General features: G+C 58.3%; 9 protein-coding genes across 9 annotated transcripts; 4 read left to right on the top strand and 5 right to left on the bottom strand.

Annotated features, from left to right (window-relative positions):
- Positions 1–509: 509 nt before the first annotated feature.
- On the bottom strand, positions 510–1,859 carry CABS01_11352 (triose-phosphate transporter; the record flags this gene model as incomplete). The annotated part of the gene is made up of 5 exons (XM_060544707.1): positions 510–890; positions 938–1,569; positions 1,620–1,625; positions 1,674–1,741; positions 1,792–1,859. The coding sequence occupies 5 exons, from the start codon at positions 1,857–1,859 to the stop codon at positions 510–512; spliced, it is 1,155 nt and encodes a 384-aa protein (XP_060397529.1).
- Positions 1,860–3,965: 2,106 nt separating this feature from the next.
- CABS01_11351 (uncharacterized protein) lies at positions 3,966–4,340 on the top strand (the record flags this gene model as incomplete). The annotated part of the gene is made up of 1 exon (XM_060544706.1): positions 3,966–4,340. One exon carries the CDS (start codon positions 3,966–3,968, stop codon positions 4,338–4,340), a length of 375 nt encoding a protein of 124 aa, XP_060397528.1.
- A 756-nt stretch (positions 4,341–5,096) lies between these two features.
- CABS01_11350 (glycosyltransferase family 17) lies at positions 5,097–6,259 on the top strand (the record flags this gene model as incomplete). The annotated part of the gene is made up of 2 exons (XM_060544705.1): positions 5,097–6,046; positions 6,094–6,259. The coding sequence occupies 2 exons, from the start codon at positions 5,097–5,099 to the stop codon at positions 6,257–6,259; spliced, it is 1,116 nt and encodes a 371-aa protein (XP_060397527.1).
- A 1,813-nt stretch (positions 6,260–8,072) lies between these two features.
- Positions 8,073–10,573, bottom strand: CABS01_11349 (uncharacterized protein; the record flags this gene model as incomplete). The annotated part of the gene is made up of 2 exons (XM_060544704.1): positions 8,073–10,301; positions 10,352–10,573. 2 exons carry the CDS (start codon positions 10,571–10,573, stop codon positions 8,073–8,075), a joined length of 2,451 nt encoding a protein of 816 aa, XP_060397526.1.
- A 752-nt stretch (positions 10,574–11,325) lies between these two features.
- CABS01_11348 (trafficking PGA2) lies at positions 11,326–11,775 on the bottom strand (the record flags this gene model as incomplete). Its single annotated transcript, XM_060544703.1, has 1 exon — positions 11,326–11,775. One exon carries the CDS (start codon positions 11,773–11,775, stop codon positions 11,326–11,328), a length of 450 nt encoding a protein of 149 aa, XP_060397525.1.
- An 843-nt stretch (positions 11,776–12,618) lies between these two features.
- On the top strand, positions 12,619–13,060 carry CABS01_11347 (uncharacterized protein; the record flags this gene model as incomplete). Its single annotated transcript, XM_060544702.1, has 3 exons — positions 12,619–12,651; positions 12,704–12,827; positions 12,882–13,060. The coding sequence occupies 3 exons, from the start codon at positions 12,619–12,621 to the stop codon at positions 13,058–13,060; spliced, it is 336 nt and encodes a 111-aa protein (XP_060397524.1).
- A 198-nt stretch (positions 13,061–13,258) lies between these two features.
- On the bottom strand, positions 13,259–14,887 carry CABS01_11346 (uncharacterized protein; the record flags this gene model as incomplete). The annotated part of the gene is made up of 2 exons (XM_060544701.1): positions 13,259–14,806; positions 14,852–14,887. The coding sequence occupies 2 exons, from the start codon at positions 14,885–14,887 to the stop codon at positions 13,259–13,261; spliced, it is 1,584 nt and encodes a 527-aa protein (XP_060397523.1).
- Positions 14,888–15,182: 295 nt separating this feature from the next.
- CABS01_11345 (WD repeat domain-containing protein) lies at positions 15,183–17,955 on the top strand (the record flags this gene model as incomplete). Its single annotated transcript, XM_060544700.1, has 3 exons — positions 15,183–15,359; positions 15,410–15,437; positions 15,485–17,955. 3 exons carry the CDS (start codon positions 15,183–15,185, stop codon positions 17,953–17,955), a joined length of 2,676 nt encoding a protein of 891 aa, XP_060397522.1.
- Positions 17,956–18,237: 282 nt separating this feature from the next.
- CABS01_11344 (pfs domain-containing protein) lies at positions 18,238–19,407 on the bottom strand (the record flags this gene model as incomplete). The annotated part of the gene is made up of 1 exon (XM_060544699.1): positions 18,238–19,407. One exon carries the CDS (start codon positions 19,405–19,407, stop codon positions 18,238–18,240), a length of 1,170 nt encoding a protein of 389 aa, XP_060397521.1.
- Positions 19,408–19,839: the final 432 nt, after the last annotated feature.

Raw genomic sequence — 19,839 nt, 5'->3', positions numbered from 1 at the left:
GAGGGACTGGTCTTGAGACCCGGGGTGTAAAGCTTGGTTGGGTCGCTTCTGTCTCTGAATGTCGTTGAGGAAAGGTGCTTCTTTCAAAGCGCGAATCCAATGACACGCGATCTGCGAGGGATGGGCGGTCGTCGGGTTGGATCTCCATAGTTTAGTAAGTCTTGGCTGCAGGTTGCGAAGCTTGTGATAGGTCAATGGATCGCGATGCTGCTTCTAGTTCGGTAGACGCTACTTTGTCATGCGGGTTCGGAGACGGGAGGCACGTCGTTCAGATCATGTATTCTAAAGCTGTGCCTGTGATGCATGCTGCTTCATGATATACAATATTACAACACCGGGCGGCCTAGACCCAAAGACCACCCCAAACCCGCGCGTTCAAAAAACCAAACATCAACCCCGCCACGAATCCATGATTTTCTGATCCCAATATTCTCTTTGTACACGACGCGCTATCCCAAAACTCCAGGCTTTGATGATGGAAAAAAGGAAAAAAAGAAGCGTCAACACATCTAGGCGCTGACGGCGCCCACCTTGGCAAACCAGTCCGCCGGCGCCGCAGCACCCTTGTAGGCGAAGCCCATGACGACCATGAGGGCGATGAGGGTGAGCAGGCCGAAGAAGATGGCGCGGCGGAGGAGGGGCGAGAGGCGGCCCTCGTCGAGGGCGTGGGAGTTCCAGACACCGCGGGACCAGGTGATGGCGCCGGCGCTCGAGGCCTTGAGCTGGTCCCAGCCGGTGGAGTAGATGACGAGGCCGAAGAGGGCGACGGCGTAGCCGATGAACTGGAGGGCCGTGATGCTGGTGTGCCAGATGAGGACGGAGACGACGATGAGGAGGATGTTCTTGAGGATGCCGGTGAGGGTCATGACGAGGCCTGACGTCTTGCCGATCTGGTTTCTGTCAGTAGGGGTCGGTAGAGTACAGAGACGGCACTTACGAGGAAGACGCTGGAGATGTTGAGGGCAAAGGCGACGCTGGCGTTGAGGAGCAGCATGGTGAAGCCGACCTTGTTGAAGTCCTCGACGTTGAACTTGCTGAACTCGCTGAAGTAGGCGACGAAGAAGTTCATGACGGCGCAGACGGGGGCGTAGTAGTAGAGGCTGACGAGGGGGTCCATCTTCTGGGCGTTCTCGTCGCCCTTGAGCAGGACCTGGATCATGACGAGGCGGATGGCCTCGAAGATGATGCCGCCCATCTGGAAGATGAAGCCGATCCAGGAGAACTCGATCTCGCCAAAGGAGGCGAGGCCGACGCCGCCGACGATGAGGAGGATGTTGTAGAAGGTCTTCATGGAGGGGTCGGCGACGCCCCAGATCCAGCTGGTGAAGAGGACGGCGACGGGGGCGGCGGCCTTGAGCATCTGGATGAAGGAGACGGAGAGGTAGAGGTAGACGAGGTTGGAGCAGACGAGGGAGCCCGAGTAGAGGACGCCGATGGGCATGATGGCGCGCAGGTAGACGCGACCCGTCATCTTGACCTTGTGGCGGCCATCGAGGAGGGAGGTGAAGCGCGCCAGCACCTGGGTTGCCAGGGTGGAGAAGACGAGGTGCCAGAAGGTGAGGATCACGGCTGGGGCATGTTAGTGGGGAGCAGTGAGGGTTTGGGCTGGTGAGACGTACGGTATTCTGTGGGTGGTTAGTGACGGTCAACATAATGGGGTAGAAGGTGCTTACTGAAGCCGGCCGTGTCAAGCAGCCACTTGTTGAAGAGGATGGTCAAGTTGGAGAAGAAGATCCAGCTCCTGTGGGAGTGTTAGTGAGGCCCGGCGAGGCTGAGGATGGGGATACGCACGCGATGAAGAAGGCTGGGTGAAGAGCCTTGGAGCCCACGGCCTTCTCGGTGGTTGGCAGCTCGCTCATGGTTGCGCGGTGATGGTGTTGTGACAGGGGTGACAAGCAACAAAGTCGAGAAGCCAAGTGACAGATGATCGGAGGGTACGGCGACGGAGACGGCGGCGGACGACGGGACTGGAGTCGGTGGTGGGCCGGGTTCGTCGGGGGGAAGGACAGGATGGGGGTTGTTACAGTTGCGTCAGACGGAAGGCATGAGAGATGCAGTGCAGCGACGCGACAGAACAGCGACAAGGAAAGACGGGAGAAGAAAAGATGGAGGAGAGGAGGATGCAAAATGCGAACCGCCTTGCAGGTCAACAAGGTGACAAAAAGGCGAGAGCGAGAGTGGCACGGAGAGAGACGAAGGAAGAGAAGTGAAGACTGCAAGGTGTGTGGCGGCAGGCGGATGTTTGAAGCGCTGCGCCGTTTGCTGGACTGGTGCCTGGTACTCGGTACGTCGAGGTCCTTTGGTGTCAATGAGCCCCCTTCCGCAGCGGGTTTTCTCGTATTTTCTGCTGGCTGCAATGTACCTGGCGATGGTACGAAATAGGACGGCACCTTATTGGACTGGGCTGACCACTGGTCGTAGCTGGGCCTGAAGAAGGCTGGCGGAGAAGGGGGGGCTTTGGGGAGGAGGCGCTAAAGTCGGGCGGCCGGCACGTGGAGGGAGCGACCCCTGTCTTTTGTCTTTAGTTGGTTGCCGGTTGACTGGTTGGATGGGGTGTTGGAGTTGCGAGAGTTGACGTTGGTTGCAGTCTGGGAGTTTGGAGATGTTGGGTGCGGTCTGGTTTCTGGCAGTCGCAGAGGAGATGAAGCTGTAGATGCCACAGTTACGGCCGGTTCACTGACGAGTTGCTAACGAGTTGCTAATTGTCCAGAGAGATGCTGTGTCCGGATTGTACTTTGCATAGGTAGACCGCAGAGACGAGTCAAAAGAGCAACGTGTCGCGCAATGGAATTTGCAAATGAACCTTGTGGCAGGCAATTTGCCTCGAGGCTTTCAGGGGACCAAGGGAGAGTGGAGGGTGTTCGGATGAGGAAAGGAGAGTTGGACAGCGGGAGTTGTGGTGATGATCAGAAGGGGGAAGAAGTCAAGGAGCGAAAGCTTGAGATGAGTGCCGGCGGACTTGGGACTTTGGCAAGCAAGGCGAGACAAAGGCACAATGCAAGACACAACGGCGAGCCAAGGGGGGTCGTGTAACGCGAGGGAAGGGGAAACACCTCTAGTCTCTGTTCTGTGGTCTTTACTCTGTCCGGTGCGTTCCTATGAAGGCAATGATCAAGGGGAAAGTTTGTTGGCTCGGCCCCGCGATGCAGCGGATTGACGAGTTGGTGCTGGGGCGCTGCCTGTGCCGTTGGCCGTCTATTGCTGCTCGCAGCCTGTCATGTTTTAATTAAGCTCAGAGGCCAGGGGAAGCATAAAACTTGGCTCCATCTCCTGCATTGGCGCCATGCCATGGTGCATCCAGAGGTACATGACACAAGTACATACACCTTAGGTCAGCATCTTAGATAAGCATCTTAGATAAGCATCTTAGATAAGCAACACCAGCAACACCAGCAACACCAAGCGAGGTTGCACAAAACGGCACACAATGTCTTGTCCACTTTCTGCATAACCGATTCGTGTAACCAAGGGATCGCTGGAAAAGCCAAAGGCGCCCGCCAAGTTCTCTAGTGGCCTCATCTCCCCCACGCTCCCTTGCATCACCCACGGCTTCTCGCCCATCAACACCATCATCAACCACGATGTGATGCTTCATCGCTCCGTATCCGCATTCCAACACCAACGGAATGCGGGAGAGAACTCAACTCCCTTGGCTGCCACCACAATTCGACCCGGTTCTCGGATCCAAGACAGAACACCCAACGCGTGCTGTGTAACTCCAGGGAAACCAAAGGGAAACCCAATGCCGACGACGCTTTCGATTTCTTTGCACTATGGTGCTCCGTTCAGCCCATCTTCTCTTTGTCAGACCGGCCTTGGTCGCAATATCCTTCTGGGCATGTGGGCTGTCGTCGCGTGGTACTTGTCCACCGCGCTGGAGACCATTCACGAGTAGATGGGCGATTAGTGAGGCCCATCATCAGACTAGCGGAACGTCAATCAAGACATCTCGGGCCACCGCCGAAATGTGTTCAGAACACAACACCAAATCATCACAAAGCGCACCCGCCATCCTGCAAGCCCAGTCTACCACCCTGGCCTGTGACTCGCCGCCTCTCTTTCTTTCGCTCTCCAGCTGCAAGCCCACATCTGCTCACGGCGAACTTCCCAAAGACCTGAAGACCTCGGACAGGGGTACTTCGCTCCCCGAGGATCCCGTACCGTCCCGCTTGCAACCACAGGGCTTGGTCCATGGGCCACAGGCAATGGTCCACAAACCATACCCAGACGACTGGAAGGCTAGGCGTGCTAGGGCAGATCAAGGGATCTTTGACAAGTGTCGACTGTCGTTATCTTTGCGCCAAGCTGGCATGGCCGCCCCCTGCATCGCCTTTGGATGAGGACATTCGCACTGCAGCGGCGCGTCCTCCCTGCCGGAAGTATGCGTGCGAATAGCATCTGCGTGCCAGTGCCGCCCAAGATGCTCATCCCAACACCCATCCAGGGTCTGATGCACGTCAACCTCCCTTTAGCCGTCCGCTCATCCCGTCTACATATGGATACTGTCGTGATAGTCTCGTGCCATCGCGGGTCTACACGTTCCTGCGGCTGTCTGTTGGGCTGCCTGTTGGCCCATCTTGGCGTCAATCGCGGCATCGCCTTGTCCGCCACAGGCACTGCGTTCGGTGATTGCATTCCCGCTATCACGTTCTCGAATGGCATGGCCCCTAGGGCCCAAAGGGTTCCAACACAGCAAATAACGCCCACCCCTGTCCAGACTATCAAAGGGCGGACCTCAGCTCGGCGGGCTTAGAAATGTACACGCATGACGGACGACGCCTTTTAGCGGAGGCGAGACACTTATAGGATTGTCCTCTGAAATGTTCGAGACCGGCGACTCAGACTGAACTTTGAGAGAGCTCAGGCCAACCGCCAGCCGACTTTGTGTCCCTCGCAGAGTTCAACAAGTTCAGCTTGTACCCCTCACCTCGCCCATTTTCTATTTCACTGCTCGCAAGATTTGGCCGATAGTTTGCCGTTCCCCATCTTCTCTTCTCTGTGGTCTTGCTCATCTTGCAGCTCAAGGTTTGAGCGGTTTCTCTCGGGGCATCCTTTCCTTCATCTTCTTCCGGTCACTTGTGCTTATACCCAGCAAAATGATGAACAAACCAACATCAAGTCACCAGATCAAGTATCTGGCCGTGGTTGCCTCCCTCGTTTTCATCTGGCTCGTCTGGCGTCTCGATCTTCACTCAGAGGTGGCCGAGCATGCCCGCAAGATCACACATCCCAACAGCACGCCCTACGATGGCCTCGCCAAAGCAGGCAACAGCGAGGTCCTCCCTTCCGCAAAGGCCGTCGAGTACTGTGACCACTTCCGCCTGAAGCCGGCCAACACGGAGCTGGTCCGCAAGCGCAAGGTGTACGACCTGCTCCTCATCAACACCGAAGTCGAGATGCTCGAGGTCCGCCTCGGCCAGATGGCTCCCTACGTCGACTACTTTGTCATTCTCGAGTCGGCCCTGACCTTCACCGACAACCAGAAGCCGCTGTACATCAAGGAGAACTGGGACCTCTTCAAGCCGTGGCACCACAAGATGATTCTCCGCGAGATGGACCTCGAGGCCCTCAAGGAGAGCAGCACCTGGGACCGCGAGGCCAAGAGCCGTAACGCCATGTATGAGCAGGTCATCCCCACGCTCGAGGGCGAGCAGCAGGCTTCCATTGACGATATTCTCATCGTCTCCGACGTGGACGAGATCCCCAAGCCAGAGGTCCTCCGCGCCCTGCGCAACTGCGAGATCCCGCCCCGCGTCTCCATCCACTCCAAGATTTATTACTACTCCTACCAGTGGCTCTCCCGCAACGACTGGAACCACCCCCAGGCCACCGTCTACCGCGGCGTCGACACCGTCCTCCCCCACGACCTCCGCCACAACGCAAACGACCACCACTTCAACCAGGGCGGCTGGCACTGCAGCTACTGCTTCAGCACCGTCGAGGAGATGGCCCAGAAGATCAACTCCTTCTCCCACGCCGAGCTCAACAAGCCCGAGTTCAAGGACCCCGACTGGATTGTTTCCGTGGCCCGCCGCGGTCACGACATGTAAGTGGCGTCTCTGACTTTTGACGACTCTGACTAACACTACACAGCTTCGGCCGAGGCGAGTCCAACTTTGACCGCATCGAGGAGAACCACGACGTGCCAGACTACGTCAAGAAGAACTCGGACAAGTTCAAGTACCTGCTGGACCGCGATCCGCTCAATGCCAACTTTAGGGACTACACCCCCAAGGCCACCTCAACGCCCGCGCCTTAGACGCTGTATGGGTGGGCAGGACTTGGACTACAGGCGTTTGGGGCGTTGGATACCTGTGTTCCCGCGGGAGGGACCTACAGAGACATTATTTTTTTTTCTTTCCGTCTTTTCTTCTTTTGTACTATTAATTTCGCGGCATTCCAATCTATTCGGCCGCCCATCTTCATCAAACTATGAAGCTGTCAAACACCTGCCTTAAGGATATAGTATGCGTGGCGCCATCTTCGGGTCAGCCCCTCTAGGCGGCATGCCAAGGGCCCCAAGTGAGAGTAGTGAAGCTGCGCGCGCACAGCGGACTTGCATAGCAAAATTGCGTGTCCGCCGGCAACTTTGCGTGAAGAAACCGGAGCACTCCGTAGAACAGAGTTCAGATGGGGATGTTTGCGAATTGCGCGAAGCTAGATTAAAGTTTCCCCAGACGGAACCGCCGGGACCTTTTCTGAGACGTGGTTTTGGGAGCTGGCTTGCTCAGTCGCTGCCCTCACAGATCTCTGGCAATCTGAACAGGGCCCGCCCACCGGCACACACTATTGGCTGTCAAACGGGGGCAAACGATGTACGCAGTATGACAGCAAGGCTGGACCCTGGACGTTGTTCATTGTGATGCGTGGCTGCGTGAGTCTATTCAGGGAAGAGGGCTGCTTACTATAGTGCGTTTGGGAAAACCTTATTGTGATGTGTGCGAGGGTTTTCGGTGCCAGGCTGGGATCGGGAATGATTACTACGCCGGACGGATTTGGAAGCCGGGTTCGCCTTATCAGAGTTTTGCTATTCTCTATCTTGGGAGTGTAGAGTAGCAGCGTGGCATAGAAGGCGGCCGTAACGAGCTGGAGAGAGCTAAAAACCTACGATATTCGAAACTGCCGCGGACGAAGGCGTTTGGCACGTCTGGGAACGGGTACCCCGTCACCCCGTGTAGGTTCCCCGACGGGGTGTATGGGAAACGGGTGGCCAATTTGCGGTGAGAAAGTTTGAAGCGCTACGCCTCACGGCGGCATGGAAAGAGCGTGTAATCGTAGATAATGGGGCTTTCGCGAAAGCGAAAAAGTTCTGCCCGAATCTTCGCTGTGGGCAGATGAGCAGACTGTGCGTAAGAACCTTTGAGTCATGCTAGCTGGCTCGTTGTCGTCCAAACACCTCGTCTTTCTTCTCAACTAGAATCTGGCAATTTTGGGAATTTGAAAAGATTTCAAAGGGGATGGTTGAGCTCGCGGCTGTCCGAGAAACTGTGGTCTGGAAGGGGAGGGAAAAGACGGCATTCGTGGCCCGTCATCTCTGCCTCCGAACCCAGGTCCTGTGGAAGCATTGGCGTTGGCGGCGCAAGCATAGGCAGGATGGTGCAGGGTTCCGGGTCCCTCGGATGCACCGCCCGTCGCGTTTCCATTCCCCGTGAGTCCATGACAGCTACACGCTGCGTGGGCGGTTTGGAAATTGGGATCCCTGTTGCTTCCGGGTTTCCGGTTGCTTGTCCGGGCCGAAGCCGCTTTTGTGGGGTTCCGTTCGGCGCCGTGTTTACATGGAGAGTTGTGGATAGGCGGCGGTCGTATCAGATACAGAAGGCTGCCGCATGTCCACCACAGCTGACGACATCCTTCCACGGGAAAGGCGAGCTTCACTTTGAGGCGCACTTCCCGCGAGCTGTCACTGCGATTGATGCTACTGATGCTATCGACGCTTTCGCCCCAGCCGTATGCCATAGTGAGCCATGTGATGATATTCCATAACTCCTATCCACGTGAGACGACCCGATGCCGTACCCTCCCTATTTTTCACAGTCCCATCCCATAACCATCCCCGCCGGGCGCAGAGGTAACTAGCGACTCCTACTCCTTCGGCGGCTCCGGCTCCGGTCTCGATCCCGTCTATCCCTCCGCGACGAGACGCTGCGGTCTCTCCGGCTGCGGCGGTCACGGTCGCGATCACGATCACGGTCCCTATCCCTATCCCGATCCCGATCCCTCGACCTGGCCCTCTCCCGGTCCCGTCGATCTCTAGAGCGATCTCTCGACCGATCCCTATCGCGGTCTCTGTCTCTCCGGTCTCGGTCCCTGTCCCTATCACGATCGCGATCTCTGTCCCTGGCGCGGTCTCTGTCCTTATCCCGCTCGCGATCTTTGCTGCGCGAGCGACTCCGACGCCGCTCATCGTCCCGGGCTAGATCATGAGGCCGCTCTCGGTCTCGGCCGGGAGGCACGTACCGATCGATCTCATCCAGGTCGCGCCTGCGTTTCGCCTCAGGTGAGCGATCCCCCGTGCTTCTCTTATCGTCGATCCCGGGAACCGGCATGCCCTTCTCTCGGGCCTCGCGCTGCGCCGCAAGATACGCCTTGGCTTCCTTTTCGCGCTTGCGGACCTCGACCATCTTGGTGGCCTCCTTTTCGTCCTTGTCGCGTTCCAGCCGGGGAGTAGATCGCACCACGGGAGAAAGGTGTCTCGAGCGAGACCGACTCTTGCGATCGCGCTCAGAAGGTTTTCGGTCAGAAGAGCGATCCCGGCGAGGGCGAGAGCGGCTGCGGTCACGTCGGATCGACTCGCGCCGGTCAGGCCGTGGAGACCTGCTTCGGCGGGTCCTAGAGCGGGACCGCGACTTGTCTCGGCGGTCGGCCCTCACACGAGAACGGCTGCGATCCCTGCGATCGTTGCGAGCCCGCGACCGACTTCTCTCGCGGCGGCGTGAGCGACTACGATCTCGTCTGTCGCGAACGCGGTCTCTCCGGTCGCGAGACCTAGACCGACTCCTATCACGGCGGTCGTGGCGTGTGCGAGATCTGCTTCGATCACGGCGCGTCTTGGATCGAGTACGCGAGGGGGTCCTCTCCCGCCTTTCGGGTCGACGAGACCTGCTGCGATCGCGTCGGGTTCTTGACCGCGACCTGTCACGTCTGTCGCGGGATCGATCACGCGGTCGAGGAGACCTAGACCGACGATCACGTCTGTGGCGGTCGTCATCATCTCGCGTGCGTCGTCTATCGTCATCGCCTTCCTTGTCCTTCTCGCGGTCCTTGGCAGTCGCCTGTGACCGACTGCGACTTCTAGCCTTGACAGCTGGTGCATCGGCTTTAGGTGTCGCAGCGACGCTGGCATCTCGTGCTTCCTTCTTGACTTCTACCGCCTTCTTCGGCTCGGCGGCCTTTTGCGAGTCTCGCGAGGAGGCAACCTTCTTAAAGGGCATGATGGCAGACGCGGGAGCCAGCTTCCTAGGAGGTGGTGCCAGCGCTTCGTCAATCTCCAGTTCGGGTTGCTTTGCCGTGTTGCGCTTGCTCTCTCGGAGGAGGTCCGCAAGGGCTTCCTGTTCGAGTCTCTCGAGCTGCTCCTGGGAAAGCTTCTGCTTGGCTTCCTCGGTCTCTTCGTGCCGCTCCTTGCGCTTGCGATCTCGCTCTTCCCGACGCTCACGGTCGCGCTCGTCGCGGTCCCGATCACGGTCTCTGTCGCGATCTCTATCTCTGCGGCGGCTACGGCTGCGGCTCCGGCTTCGGTCGCGGTCGCGGTCCCGCTCCCTTTCCCGGCTCCGCTCCTTGTCTCGTTGGCGGCGGCGCTCTTCTCTTTCGGCCTCGCGTTCTGCTTGAAGCTTCTCTCTGGCAGCCCGTCTGGCGTCTCGTTCGGCTTTGCGTTTCTCCTCGGCCTTTTCTCGTTCCTTTTCGACCTTTTTACGCTCTTCCCGTGCAATCTTGCGTTTCTCTTCTTCAATGGCAGCCTCCTTTTGTCTCAGTTCCTCCCGGACTCTTTCGCGCTCAGCTTGTTTCGCCAACGTCTCTGCGTGGTAGTCTTCGTCTGTCTTGGCTCCCCGCTCTTGCTCTGCCGCAGCTTCGTCTTCGCCAATGTCGGCGCGGCGCAGCTGTCGCATGCGTTCCTCGATCGATGCCCTGTCGATGAGCTGCGTGATGACCTGCTCTGCCTTTTGGTACACGCCAGAGCGCTCGAGAGCACCGTCAATTAGGGCGGCAGCTTTGCCTCGGTCGAGGGTAAGGAGCTGGCCGGGGTTGCGTTCGACTTCCTGTTCGGCCACCTCGAGGATGGCTTTGGTGACTTGGGCCTCGTAATCCTGCGCGGGTCAGTCGTTCGTCACGCAAGTACATGCCAGAAGAGACTCACGCTAGCTGCAAACTTGTCCCAGACCTCCTTGCGAATGGCGTCGTATCCGCCCTTCTTCTTGAAGCTGTGGGCCAGGGATTCGATGGCGGCTCGGGTCGCAGATGGTAGGGGGAGGTCGGACGCCTTGAACTTCTTGGAGGCAGGAGGGGAATCGGTCGAAGTCGCCGGCGCCGGGTCGATGGATGAGGCAGCAGCCATGGCGGCTGGGAGTGCGGAAGCCATCTCACAGTTGCGCCTGGCGTTTGTCGCAATCGGTTCGTCGCATGCGTTTGTTGAGCCGGTGCAATCAAGCGCTCGGCGAGGGACAATCAATTGTGTATCGTCGCCAGTGCCCAATTGCCATCGAAGGGGCGAAGCTGGGCCAAGAAAAAAAAACGGTGGTGATGATCAAGAAAGATTCTTGGATCCTGATCCGTGGGACGCGTTTAGAAAGTCGATTTCTCAGGGCAGGTGCAGTCGAGGTGCATTGGTCAAGTGGAGGTCACAGGGGACGAAAGTTTAGTGGAACTGTCATCCCTGTCTCGGACAGCTGGTCCTAGCGTTGTGTTCAGCAAGGTCGCCAGATTGACGAGGCTCTGCTTGGATGGGCTGGCGATGAAGTCGACCAGAGAGTTGAATCTCTGATGACTGCGCAAGCGGGATGACTTGAAGTCGGGAAGTAAAGCAATGGAATGCTGAGAACGGTGTATCACTGGCGAAGGGGTAGAAACTGGTAGCATTTAGAGAGTCATTCTCGGGCACGATGCTTTGGGTTTCTGAGCCCAAATTGTCGCATCGACAGGCCAAAACTGCAAGAGACATCGTGTGGCGTCCCATCGACGGTTCCATCCTCGAGGATCTCTCCAAGAAGATGACCAGATGCTCTATCACGACGAAGCGTTCCATAGACAGAGGCACCGACATTGGTATTAATGATGCTATTAACCGTCAAGAGCCCAAACGCCATCTCCAACCGCTCCAAACCATCAAACCCCCTACTCCTTCACCAAGAACTCCTCAATGTCCTTGTCCTCATCATCCTCCTGCAGCTCAGCAAGCCTCTTCTCCTCAGCATCAATCATCTTCTTGAGCACGTCGCGCTGCCTCTTGCGCGCCTTCTTTCCCCAGTCGGTCGACGTCGTCGCGCCCGTGGCCTGGCTAGTGCCTTCATCGTCGCTATCCTCGGGGATATCCACCTGCCCGCGCAGCGTATTGGGTTGCACTTTTGCCTTGGGCCCGTCGAACTCGTCCTCGGGCTTGGTCTCGTGCTGCTTCATCTGCGAGCTGCCGGCCAGCTTCATCAGGTAAGGGCGGAGCAGGCAGTAGGCGCCGACGATGATGACGAGGCGGATCCATTTCTCTGCGGACATGCCCTCGAGGGTGCCGCGCAGGTTGGTGCTGAAGCGCGTCCAGATTGTGTTCAGGAGGTTGATGACGGCGGACATCTTGGCGGTGGTGGGGTGGTTTCCGTGGGTCTGTCTTTTGATAAGAGGTTGGGGAGTGCGCAGGTGCGCTCGTTTGGATGATCGAACGTAGAGTGGTTGATTGAGAACGCAGGATAGTTGGTCTCTGATGAATTTCTCGAAGCGACGACGACGGAAAGAATCAGAGACGAAGATGGTCGCGGCCGAGAGAAAATATCGCGACGTTGAACTGGTCGGCCCGCGCGGTCAAAATTGCGCTGCCCCACCTGAAGGAGCCCGCTGACTTTGGCCAATTGAGGGCACGGCAATAGAGAAGCTCGCTGGACAGTGGAGGCTCAGCGGTCGGTCCAGGGGTCCTACAGGGGCTCGTCCAGTGATGTCACAGCGTGTTCCGTTAGTGATCCCCAAGGATTCGCAGATGGGCAATGCTTCAGAGCCCTCTGTCAGCGCCAATCCACCGGTGACTAAGAGACCTTTCTTTAAAGTGCCTTCCATTAGCTGCCTGTTCATCAAGGCCTTGAGACCGGTGGTACGATGGAGCGGTAGCCTTCCCATATCTCTGATGATGGCGGAAGCCGTTGCTGAGGCTCCCAGCCGAGAAAGCTTAGTCATCACCCTCGCGAAAGGGGCGCGACATCATGTGATCCTCCCGATCCCCGACGACATGTCCAGGTCCCTAGAGCAGTATATCGCCATCGTCGACAGATAGTCAGACCGAGTGCCTCGCAAGAAACCTTGACTGAGCTGGCGTGTTGATCTGCCGTAACTCTCATACCTGGCCAAGTGATTCTTGATTCTCCCCAGCCTCCCCGGTACCCTCAAGAACCCCGCGACGCGTCCGTCGCGTAAAGTGGGAGAGTCAAGATGGCAGACATGTCCAACGAAGACGAGCGCGAGGTACCCATCTCCCCTATCCAGCCCGCACAAACCATCACTAACAACTGCCCAGCGTCTCAAGGCCGCCCTCTGGTTTGCAGTCGGCAAGATTGTCGACGAGGAATCAATCAAGCAGAACTGCAACGCCACGCCGCAGTACATTGGCGCGCTGACCGAAATGGTCTGGGCCCAGATTGGTGAGCTTTAGCCATGTTGTGTCTAATCTGTCTCCCATGCTGACAGCCCACCAGAGTCCGTTGCCACAGACCTAGAGAGCTTCAGTCGGCACGCGCGGAGATCAACGGTCCACACGGAGGACGTCGTCCTGCTGGCCCGCAAGAACCCAGACCTGCTCGACATTGTCCGCGGCTTCGTCGAGGAGCAAAAGGCGGAGAAGCTCAGGAAGGGGAAAGGCAAGCAGAAGAGATGATCTAGCTATGGATGAGAAGTCTCGCGAAGTGTGGACCGGTAGCGGCGAAGAACATGTCGGTGCACTGTTGATACCCCCAAATTTAACGAACGTTACGAACGATCCAGTTAAAAAGACTACTGTGCTTGAGGTATCTTGTTTTGCATACGCCAGACGCCAAACCATCCCGGTGACTTTGCACCCCCAAATACCCATCCCTCAAATCTGCCCCTGACGCCTCCGCTCCTCCGCAGCCTCGGCCTCCTCAATCTCGTTCCACAGCTTCCACTCCTCCTCCGTAATGTGGAACCACTGCGCAAGGCCCGTGATGAGAGCCCACAGCTCACCCGCAATCACCAGGTGCAAAAATTCCAGCCCGAGGAAGTTGGTGACGCCCCGCAGCGTCATGCCGCTAAAGATATTGGTGTCGTGGATGTCGAACGTGGGTAGGCCCATCCTCTCGCGGTAGGACCTCGCCACCAAGCGAAGAGCGACGGCTTCGTATGGCGAGACCAGGACGTAGCCCGAGATCACGGTGAAGATGTCCGACGCCAGACACGCCGGCAGCCTGGTCAGCATGGTGTCCATGTACTGGATCGCGGCGCCGTATCCGGAACCTTCGGGACCCGTGCTTGGCCGCAACTCGGCGGACCAGAGCCCGGGAGGCGCATCGGTTGAGTCCGTCGCTTCCACGTCGAAACTGATGAGCGTCGCGCTGATGCCTCCGTCCTCTTCGTCGTCACTGCCGTAGTCTTCTCCCCGAGCTGAGAAGGCGCTTGGTCGGCGCACTGCTTGGACGGGTGGCGTGTCGCTTGGTTCCGCTTCCGGGGGTACGTCCTCGAGGATGTCTTCGCTCCTCAGTTCAGAGAGGGGCTCGGGCTGTGGCCGGTCCACATCGGGAACCGGCTCCGGGGTCTCCGGGATCGTTACCGGCGGTAGTGGAGGCGGCGGCGGCGGAGGCTTGCGGTGGTGCACAGTATTCGGCAGTCGTCCGTAGAACTCTTGCCACAGGTGACCTGTGACTTCCGTCCAGATCTGGCCCCAGATGACGTACGAAATAAAGGGGATCGAGTTGACACACCACGCGCCGGCATATTGCACCAGCGACGATGGGCTAAAGTCATTTGGCGGCGCCGGCGCTGCGATGGGTGATGACGGCGAGCCCGGGATGAAGAAGCTCAGCGAGGGGAACCATCTCGCAGACGGGATGATGTCAAGCCTCTGGAGGAAGACATACAGCTGAAGGTGCACCCGGATGTACGACAGCGCCGTGTTGACAAACTTGTTCTTTCGCGGGTACGGGTAGAACCAGTAGGTGGCCATCTTGAAGACGTGGCCGCCGAGGAACGTCGGCAGACCTATCAGGAGAGCGGACGATATCGACCGCTGGCTCCGCTCGTGCTGGAAGAGCTCAAAGAAGGAAATGTCGGCATACCGCCTGTATAGGAGAATGCGCAGTCGCATGCCGTTGATACCCCAGACGCCGGCAATCTCCAGCGCGCGGCCGAAACGCAGAAGCCGCGTGCCCACCGCATCCTCGTAGTTGAAGTATCGTCGCACGGAGTCGACTTCGGCCGTGGAGGGCGTGTTGTCCGGCTCGGCGACGCCAATGACTTGCATCACCTCGTTGTGGGAGCGCACCATGTCGCGGTTCATCCGTTTCGTCTCAGGGTTGACCGGTCGTCCGCGGTTGTCGTATTGCTGGGTCGGCGCATGCGGGTCGTCTTCGCCTTCGCCATCGACCACATCGTCAAATGGCGAGCGGCCCTGGGGGCGTTAGTGAGGCTTGGGGTGGGTTGGGGACAATCGTACCAAGGCCTGCGCGGTCAATGGACCGAGTCTCGTCATGTTGAGTGGTGGGTGGAAGGCCCATGGGCGGTGGAGGATGGGCCGAACGAGTGCTCAGGATCTTCTAGGTAGATTGGAATTAATTCACAGGTTGAAGATGCAAGTCTGCGATCGCAGGTGATCCTAAGCTCCAGGCTTGAAGTGGTCTTGGAGACAGGAGCTCCTGCACGAAAGCGGGTCCGATAAGATAGCGCTATCGATAAGCATCATCCCGCCAGACGAAAAAAAAAATCTGGGACGAACCGCTGCTTGCCGCATGTCGCGACCGATTGCACCGCTTCGATAGACCGACAAGATGGCGAGCAAACAGCCCCTCAAGACGACGTTCGAGCCCGAACGGGTCATACGGCCCATCTTCACCGGCGGCTCCGTCGCATTGGACAATGGCGCTAAGATTCTCGCAACACCCCTCGGCGAGGACGCCATCCTCACCAACCCCTCCAACGGGAAACATCTGGCAAAGATTGAAGGAGTATGCGCCCCGGGACGTCTGTAGAGATGCACGGCTAACCTTAGTGTCAGGATGGCGAAACGATCTCGACGCTGACCCGTATGTATACTTTGTACCCGACGGAACCCACCATCTAACAGCTGCAGTGACCCCCTCCGGCTCGCACCTCATCATCTGCTCCCGATCGCTCGCGATGAAGATCTACGCCCTCAAGACCACCGAAGACGGAACGATAGAGGCGAAGCTGACTCGCTCGCTGAAACCCCACGGAACCCCGGTCGTCGTCCTCGCCGTCGACCGAACGAGCACTCTCCTCGCGACCGGAGGCACCGACGGAGCGATCAAGGTCTGGGACATTGCCGGCGGATACGTCACGCACACCTTCCGCGGACCGAGCGTGCTTGTCTCGGCTCTGCACTTTTTTGAAGTAGCGGCGCGTTCGAATGAGAACGCAAGCAAGAAGGGGAAGAAGGCGACACAGACCGAGGAGGAGACTACGACAACGACAACGAATTGGCGTCTGGTGTCCGGTAGCCAGGACGGAAAAGTACGGGTGTGGGATCTGCACAAGCGCGCTGCCGTCGCCAGCCTCGACTCGCACGTCTCCAACGTCCAGGGCCTCGACTACTCCCCCGAACAGCAGGCCATCGTCTCAGCCAGCAGAGATAAGACAATCATCTGGTGGGATGCGCGGTCGTGGAAGATCAGAAAGGTCGTGCCGTGCTTGGAGCTTGTCGAGGCAGTTGGATTCGTCGATGGCGGCCGCCTGACGTACTCTGCCGGCGCCAAGGGCTGCCTACGAATCTGGGATACCGACACGGGCCGCGAGCTCACAAAGGACCAGCCGGAGAAGGCCGAGGCCGAGGGCATCGTCAGCGCCGTCTCGCACGCCGAGCTCCCCTTTATCCTGTGCGTCCAGGTCGACCACACACTTGCGCTCTACAAGGTGCCGGAGAAGGATGCCGTTGAGGGATCGGTCATGGAGCCATTCCGACGAATCTCCGGAACCCACGACTCCATTATCGATCTCAACTACCTCCTGCCCGACCGCTCTCTGCTTGCGCTGGCGACCAACGCCGAGGACATTCGCATCGTTTCGGTCAAGGACTCCTCAGAAGACGCGACGTACTTTGGCCAGGACATCGCGCTGCTCAAGGGCCACGACGACATTATCGTGTCTTTGGACGTCGACTGGTCCGGCTACTGGATCGCTACCGGCGCAAAGGACAACACCGCTCGCCTCTGGCGCGTCGACCCGGTCAACAACTCCTACACATGCTACGCCACCTTCACCGGCCACACGGAATCGGTCGGTGCCGTGGCACTCCCAAAGCAACCCCCGCAAGAATCATCAGCACAGTTCAAGGACCCCCTGGGCCACCCCCCGCCATACCTCTTCACCGGCTCTCAGGACCAGACCGTCAAGAAATGGGAGATTCCCCGTGAACCCCAGCAAACCCGCAAGGGCGGATCCCGCGCCGTCTTCACCCGCAAAGCCCACGACAAGGACATCAACGCCATGGATGTCCACCCGGCCAGCCAGCTCTTCGCCTCCTCCTCCCAGGACAAGATGGTCAAGATCTGGTCCGTGGCCGAGGGCGAGGTCCAGGGCATCCTCCGCGGCCACAGGCGCGGCGTGTGGTCCGTCAAGTTCGCCCCCGCGGGATGCCCCGCGATCCAGGGTGACGAGGGCCAGGTCGCCGGCAAGGGCGTCGTCCTCACCGGCAGCGCCGACAAGACGGTCAAGCTCTGGAGCCTCAATGACTACTCATGCATCCGCACCTTTGAAGGCCACTCCAACAGCGTCCTCAAGGTCGCCTGGCTCAACATGCCCAAGCCCGAGGGCAAGGGCAAGAAGCAGGTCCAGTTCGCCAGCGCCGGCAGCGACGGTCTCGTCAAAGTCTGGGACGCCAACTCGGGCGAGGCCGAGACGACGCTCGACAACCACGAGGACCGCATCTGGGCCCTCGCCGTCCACCCGGTCGACAACACCGTCGTCTCGGGCGACGGCGACGCCCTCGTCACCTTCTGGAAGGACACCACCGCCGAATCCCAGGCCGCCGCCACCGAAGCCGCCCAGAAGCTCATCGAGCAGGAGCAGGAGCTCCAAAACCACATCCACCACGGTTCCTACCGCGAAGCCATCGTCCTCGCCCTCCAGCTCAACCACCCCGGCCGCCTCCTCAGCCTCTTCACGTCAGTCGTCACCTCCACCCCCGAACCCGGCAGCCTCTGCGGCCTCAAAGCCGTTGACCAGGTCCTCGCCACGCTCTCCGACGAGCAGCTCTTCACGCTGCTCCTCCGCCTGCGCGACTGGAACACCAACGCGCGGACGGCCGCCGTCGCGCAGCGCATCCTCTGGACGCTCGTCCGCAGCTACCCGGCGTCCAAGTTCTCCAACCTCTCGGTCAAGGGCGCGCGGGGCCAGCGCAGCCTCAAGGAGGTGCTCAACGCGCTTCGCGTATACACTGAGCGGCACTACAGGCGGACGGACGAGCTCGTGGACGAGAGTTACCTGGTGGAATATACCCTGCGGGAGATGGACAGTCTCGCGCCCCCTGCGATAGAGGATGATGTGGCCATGGAGGATGCCGCGGCGGATGTCATAATGGTGTGACGTGAGGAGTAGATGTAGGAGTTTAAAATAGAATGGTTTTCTTGGTTTTTTTGCTGTTGTGTCCAGGTCAAGCTCTGTGAAATGTGCACGATTTGTTACCCTTCCATGCTTGAGTATTTGGCTGCTTCGGACGTTCAGGAAATAGATCGATAGCAGACTCTTGCCACCTAAGTAGCTTGTGCTATGGCTTCTTCTTGTCGGTGGCCACTACATAGGCTTGCGTCTGCGCTCACGCCCGTATCGCGATCTCGTGCGTGCGAGCTTCCACGTGCGTCCTCCTCTTTAACCTCTACGAGTGGTCCTTCGTTCGTTTTCAGATACTCGCTGCTGCTGTGCTCTGTCTCTTCCTCCCAACCTAGTCAAGTTCTCTCCCAGCCTAGCACGGTTATCCGCCTCTTCGACTTGTCTAGCTTGACCAATGGGCGACGGCGCGGGCACCCATTGATCGAGAAGGCTTCTTGTTGCCGCCGCGGCTGTGGCAGCAGCATGGTGTTGCCAAGCTTTGTTCTTGTGACTGTCGGCATAGTTGGCCACCCCCTTGGTCACAATGCAGGGTAAGTTGTCCCAGACTCCAGCGCCCTCCATCTCAAACGCGACGAGTTTGTGTTCTGCTGCAATCTGATCTCGGTCTCTCCCTGACATCATGACAGTATCCCCTGATCCAAGCGACCCAAGGAAAACACGAGGCTGCCGATGCTCGGCCTGACTCTCGAGATGTGTTCGAGGCACTCGACGGCCAACATCACAGCCGAGTTCGGCGCACGTAGCTTGCATGGCCTCTTCGCAGACACGAAACTCCCGACAGTCGCAGTCCCATTCTCCCCGATGCCTGTGGGTGTAGTCGGACTGGAAGAGTACATCTTCACCGTTTGGCCGACTGTACTCGACAGAATGGTCCTTTCCGATTGCCTTGTTTTGGATTTGTGAGAGGTTTTCGAATATTTCCTGTTCCAAGTTCCGCTTTCGCCTTATAGTTTCAAAGTTTACGAGGAATGACCGAATCTCTCTGGCTGGCCGGCTCAGGCTGTCTTCCACGCCGTGTTTGGTCTCGAATCTGTCCGGGAACCGTCGCCCCAGGTCATACTGAACGAGACTTTTGCTGATAATGACATCCCCAAGTAACACCTCTCCTCCACCACCAGCGTTGGGTACACCGCCGCAGATGCCGCACAAAATAGCCAGCCTGATACAGCCATAGGAAGATCGAATCTTGGCTGCAGAGCTCGCCGCATTGACCTTGCCTATGCCGGGGAGGAGGACGAGGACGGCGTTGTGTCTGCCGATTCGACCTAGGGTATAGTTGTTTGTGTCCCCTTGAGCTTTCCCAAGCTCGTTTCCGAGTCCGTCCCACAGCTCGTCAAAGATTAAGACAATAGAATCAACCTCGAGGGGAAGAGAGCAGATTACTGCAACGGTGAAGTCTTCACGGCGGCGTGGAGGAACAGTTGTCATTGTGTGAATTGTATTTGTTGATTGCGTACGAGGACCGCTCATCACCATCAGTTCTTCGAGCCATCGTAGCGTCCTTATAGTTCGAGATACTCTTCAACTAGCCATCGTGAAATCTCAATGCGCTGCAGAAGAAGCGCTGGGGGTCCTCATTTCGAGACACCGCTGCGGCCAACTTGAAGACCTACCCACAACCTGGCGCTTCTGACAAGAATGTCATTGGATGACAACGCAACGACATTTAGTCGCGCCATGTTGCATGCGCTGCAAGCGCCTAGGATCGTTAGCGAAGTTCTCGTAGAGATCTTTCGATTCAATTTTGGACGCAAATGCAATGCTTGGTGGGTTTGCGTCCTCTGTGGCCGTGTAGTCACAAATGATGTCTGGATGAGGTTGTAGAAGCTCTGGGCGTGGCTTCCAATAGTGGGGGCGTGC

This window comes from Colletotrichum abscissum (assembly GCF_030869225.1).
Source record: "Colletotrichum abscissum strain IMI 504890 chromosome Unknown Scaffold_31.1, whole genome shotgun sequence".
Classification (NCBI taxonomy): domain Eukaryota; kingdom Fungi; phylum Ascomycota; class Sordariomycetes; order Glomerellales; family Glomerellaceae; genus Colletotrichum; species Colletotrichum abscissum.
The sequence above is the reverse complement of the archived record's forward strand: the minus strand, read 5'-3'. Positions and strand labels throughout refer to the sequence as shown.